Here is a 5,287-nt window from a genome sequence, read left to right on the forward strand (position 1 = left end):
TTGACAATAGGGTTCTCGTCAGATATACTGGTAGAATGCTTCTCCGTGATACCATCGGTATCCGCGGGTCCTGCGATAAGATAGCGTAGTATACGAGTGAGTGAACAACGTAAAGACAAAAAAACGAAGACAAAAATAAACAATCAATAGAACCATCCGACTTCGAATTGAAAACATAACACACCTGAATTGATCGGGCCTGAGAAATCAGGACTTTCAGCCACGGTTGGACATGTCACGGTATATCGGCCATCAGCAAGGCTGGTGAATTTGTATTCACCAGTATCAACATCCGTAAATTGAGTCACTTTTGTGAAAGTCGCGTCTACACTACCATCCGACATCAGCTTCTCCAATGAGCATTCTTGACCGGGTATAGGTGTATCGTCAGCACGTTCTACAGTAGATCCAGAAATGGCACCCAATTGTTTGTACAAGTAATCGATATTGATTATCTCCGGTACATCGGCTGTAATTGCGTGCTCAGATTCTTCATCAAGTCCGCCGTCCAAAGGATACTCCACTAGGGTTCCCATATTGCCAAGACCTGGGATTTCTGTTAATGGTGCTGTTGTGGGTGCAATTACCTTGTACTCGCCTCGCGGCAGGTTGGTGAACTCGTAAAAGCCAGTGTCATCAAGTGTGCGCGTCGTTCTCTCGAAGGATGGATCCGTGATGCCTACGAGTCGAACCAACAAATCTAGGATGGCTACTCTGGAAACCTTCTCCAGGGTGTGACCGGATAGCTTTCCTGGCAGAGTGAATACGAAATCACGATCATTGACGGGTACACTGTCTTCAATTACGGCGGGAAGGGATACGGTATAGCCCTCAACGAGTTCATATTCCTCTACGCCGAACTCCTTCTCTCTAACTACAACCGTGTAATTACCATCCGGCAGATTGGTGAAAATAAAAGAGCCAGATGGTGATCCATTAGCTCCCGTCACCTTCGTCTGGAGAAGGTCACCTTCCTCATTATAAAGTTCGACATATACATTATCCAACGGTGCACCAGAATCTGTCTTGGTCGTACCACTGATGGTAGAGGTCGGTGGTACAGTATAGCCGAAGTCATTGTTATGGCTGATTGGCGATTCTGGAGAGATTTCAACAGGTGTTCCGTTCAATGGCTCCTCGTCATCATCTGGTCCAAAAGAAATTTCTCTGTCATTTGAAACAGTCGTTGGACAGGTCACTGTGTAGTTTCCATATGGTACGTCAAGGAACTCGTATTCACCATCAGAATCAGTCGTCATGCCTCGAGTATATGCCAGATTATCAGGGTCTGTACCCTTGAGAACACAATCCGCACCGGGAATGGCAGAGTTGTCGCTCGTGTCGAACGTTTTCCCACTGACAGTGCCTAGAGGTAAATATTCGAATATTAGATCCCCAACGACACGATTCTCCGCATCAATCTCTGTCACTGTCGACTCTAGAACATCATCGTCCCGAACAGTCTCGTCAGGACCCTGACTGATGGTGTGGTTCTTGTCTAAATACGAAACAACGGTGGGACATGACACCATATATTGCTGATAGGTCAAATCTTTGAACTCAAATCGACCATCAGCTCCAGTGACGTAGGTTTCCTCTGAAGCATCCGCGCCACGCAGAGTGCAGGTCACGCCAGCGATGGGAGCTTTAGTAAACTCTTCCTGTGTTATACCTGTGATGACACCAAGTCTCAAGTATTCGGAATCCTGATTTACAACTGCACGGTTATCAGGGCCGATAGTGATGGTGGTCACTTCAAAGAGTTCATCATTAGGTCCATCAGGTCCCTGACTGATGGTACCGTTATCACCATCAGTGAACAAAGCTGTTGTAGGACATGTAAGATTGTACGTTCCATCACCAATGTTAAGGAACTCAAAGAATCCAGATGTGTCCGTCACTGCACCTAGAGGTCCGTCAAGCTCTGGACCAGTCAGGACACAAACAACGCCAGGGATGGCAACAAATTGATCACCAGGCAAGTCTTCGCTGATTGTACCGGAGATTGAACCCGGACGGGCGTATATGAAATCAACCTTAGTGACAGCTCGCACTTCCTCAGTAATCGCCTGTACAGAAACGAAGATATCAGTCTCGCCATTGTCCAGCGGACCCTTCACTGGTCCGTCAACAATAGGACCGACAGATCCCACAGTCTCGACTGCCACGACTTTGTACTCTCCGGTCGGCAAATCAACAAAAATGTACTTGCCAGATGAATTAGTAATATATTCCCTGTCGGGCTCAGAACCATCTAGGAACACAAGTTTAACGGTGACATCCGGGATCGGTACGCGATCGCTACCTTCTTCGTAAGTTCCGCCAGCAATCGTGCCAGGTGGGAGGTACACAAAATCGAGATCATCTCTAGTTGGGGTGTCTGGGCCTATTACAAAGGTAGTCTCGAACACATTGCCATCCTCAATAGGGATATCGTTAGGTCCTTCACTGACGTCTAGACCTTCTTCCTCAATTTCCTCGGGACAAGTCAAGGAGTACGTTCCGAAGACTAACCCATCGACCTCGAACAGACCATCCACTCCATTTTTAGGGTTAGAACTAACCTGCAGCTCGAAGCTCGCATCCCCTTCCTTTGTTAGTATACAAACTACATTGTTGATACCGTCGCTTCCTGGCTCCAAAATACCGTTTGTGATGGATCCCTTAATAGATCCATACGGCAAGTATTTGAAAGTCACATCTGTGACATTTCGAGTGTTATCGTCGATAGCAGCCACGTGGTCATATTTTTCGCCATTATTGTCGCTGGGCCCTACAGAATGTACACAATGCAATGGGATTAACAACATATCAAAAAATCAAACGATAATACAAACAATCAGAGAATAACCGATATTGATACCGCATCCCAGCATTCCATCAACTACTGACGCTAAAAAATACAGAAACACAACAAAACAAGGTTTAAGGACGAAGACATACCGGAACTAATTGGACCAACAGTTTCGGCTTCCTTGGGGCAAGTAACCTTGTAAATATCATCCTCTAATCCGCTGAATTGATAGAAGCCATCGATGTTCGTCGTTTGTACTTGTGCAGGGATGGATGGGTCGCTAGTACTTGTCAACGTGCAGTTCAGACCCGGGATGGGGATGTCGCCTTCCTCGGTTAGTGTGTAACCAGAGATCGATCCAGGCCCCTTGTACAGGAAGTCGACGTCGGTGATATTCAAATGGCCAACTTTGATCTCGTGGGTAGACTCTTCAGGCACATCGGAACCATTAGGGTCCGCAAACTCATCCGCTGGAAATGTCACGAGATCGCCAACGGAATTGATAGTCGTGGGGGCTATGACTCTGTACTGACCCTTGGGTAGGCCCGTGAACTCATAGTAGGCATTTTCATCCGTAGATGTTTGTTTCGTGAAACTCGGGTCTGTGATTCCTTCGAGTCTAATCAGTGTACCTGGAATGGTCACATTGCCGATCTTCTCTAACGTGTGCCCAGAAATGGAACCAGGCAACTTGAAAACAAAGTCTATGCCGCTCACTGGTACTCTGTCCGTTATAGTCGCCTCCAGAAGATCCTCTCCGACAATATCGTATTCGATTACGACACCATCGTTAGTTTGCACAATGACCTTGTAATCTCCGTCCGGCAAATCTCCGACGCTATAAGTACCATCCTCTTTCGTATATATCGAGACGACGGTTTGATTGTTCGAATCATACACAGATACAACGACTCCAAAAAGTTTTTCGCCATCCTCTGTCATAACAGTACCACTTATGGAAGAAAGAGGTGCGAATACAAAAGGCTCGATCGGATCAGCCATGGTGGAACTATCCAAAGTGAACGAATAAATGCCATCGATATCTTCACCATCAGACACAGGCTCAGTTACCAGATCCAAGGTAACGTCGGATGCGTTAACTGCAACTTCTGGGACTATAATCTGATAATCTCCGAACTCGACACACCCAAAGCTGTATTGGCCAATTTCATCGGTAGTGGTCTCGCCTACTGTAGTACCATTCACATCCACAATCTTGACAGGGACCATGGGGAAAACTTTTAAATTCTCCTCCACATGCCCAGGCAGCAACTGCTTCACTGAACCCTGCACATCCGCACATGGCGGAACTATGATATCATCCGTATCTTTCGTGTATACAAAATCAACGTTAGTCACATTTCCGGACAGGTTGGGCACAGTGGCGATACCATCTTGCGGCCCACCAGTAGGACTATCATAATCCATTATAATTGTTAAGTTTTGCTTACTAATTTCGCCAGTTGTGGGGTCCGTTGCGGTGATGACATACGTAACTCCCTCCTTCAAGTTCTTGAAACAATAAGTACCGTTAGTCTCGTCTACTTCAACCTCAAGCATGACAAGTGTATCAGTGCCTACTGATTCTAACTCAATGAGCATATCGGTAACAGGTGTGACACCATCGTCAAGGTGTGTACGGCCACAAATGTTACCCAATGAAACAACCCTCGGTTGATTGACGGTGACTGCCAAGCAGATTTTCTCGACGCGTGACACAACTACACATAGAGAGGTTTGGGCAGTTGAGTGTCGGTTGAGTGGCACCATCAGCAGCTCTAACGCGTTCTGATAGTATAAATCTTCCCTAAAGTGTGCTTTCATAACACCATCGTACGCCACCGCAGTTGGCTTCAAGGTACCCATGATACCACAATTCTCCATCTTCGTGAAGTCAAACCAATACTTGAGCTGACCGTGGCAATTAGCCTGAAGTGAGAACCTGTACTTATTGATAGCTTGAATACCACTCGATTTGTAATCGTTACTAAGTGTGCATTCACCATATTCGAAATCTTCTAACCATCTGTGATTGTGCCAAATACCGAAATCAGCCTCGAAGATCAGATCGTTGTCACCGATCTCGGGTTTCGTAATATCTACATTTGAGTCCACGTCTAGTGCAAGTGGCTCTTTCAATGCGCATTCAGAACTACCATCACCCTTAAACCTCAAATTTGAGAACTGAGCTTTGACATTCGGATTCGAGACGTAAAAGATAGTAGGGTCGCCTGACTTGTGAATTCCTACCGCCGCACCTGGGGCGGCTCGTATACTAATATTTGCTGTAAGTTCAATTGGACTCGATACGAGATACACTCCCGACTCTAAAGTCAACTCGTCACCTGAAATCCAATCTTTCAGTACAGTGTGCAGACTCGTACTTGGATTGATTGTTTGACTCGCACCACTAACATATGCTACTACCAGTGTGAATAACAGGACGCATCTCCACATATACGCCTGTCCTTGGCGTGTACCTGTCATGCCCAT

General features: G+C 46.2%; 1 protein-coding gene across 1 annotated transcript; it reads right to left on the minus strand.

Annotated features, from left to right (window-relative positions):
• Positions 1–143: 143 nt before the first annotated feature.
• Positions 144–5,287, minus strand: SARC_05548 (hypothetical protein; the record flags this gene model as incomplete). Its single annotated transcript, XM_014300594.1, has 2 exons — positions 144–2,773; positions 2,944–5,287. 2 exons carry the CDS (start codon positions 5,285–5,287, stop codon positions 144–146), a joined length of 4,974 nt encoding a protein of 1,657 aa, XP_014156069.1.

This window comes from Sphaeroforma arctica, assembly GCF_001186125.1.
Source record: "Sphaeroforma arctica JP610 unplaced genomic scaffold supercont1.357, whole genome shotgun sequence".
In the NCBI taxonomy this organism is placed as follows: domain Eukaryota; class Ichthyosporea; order Ichthyophonida; genus Sphaeroforma; species Sphaeroforma arctica.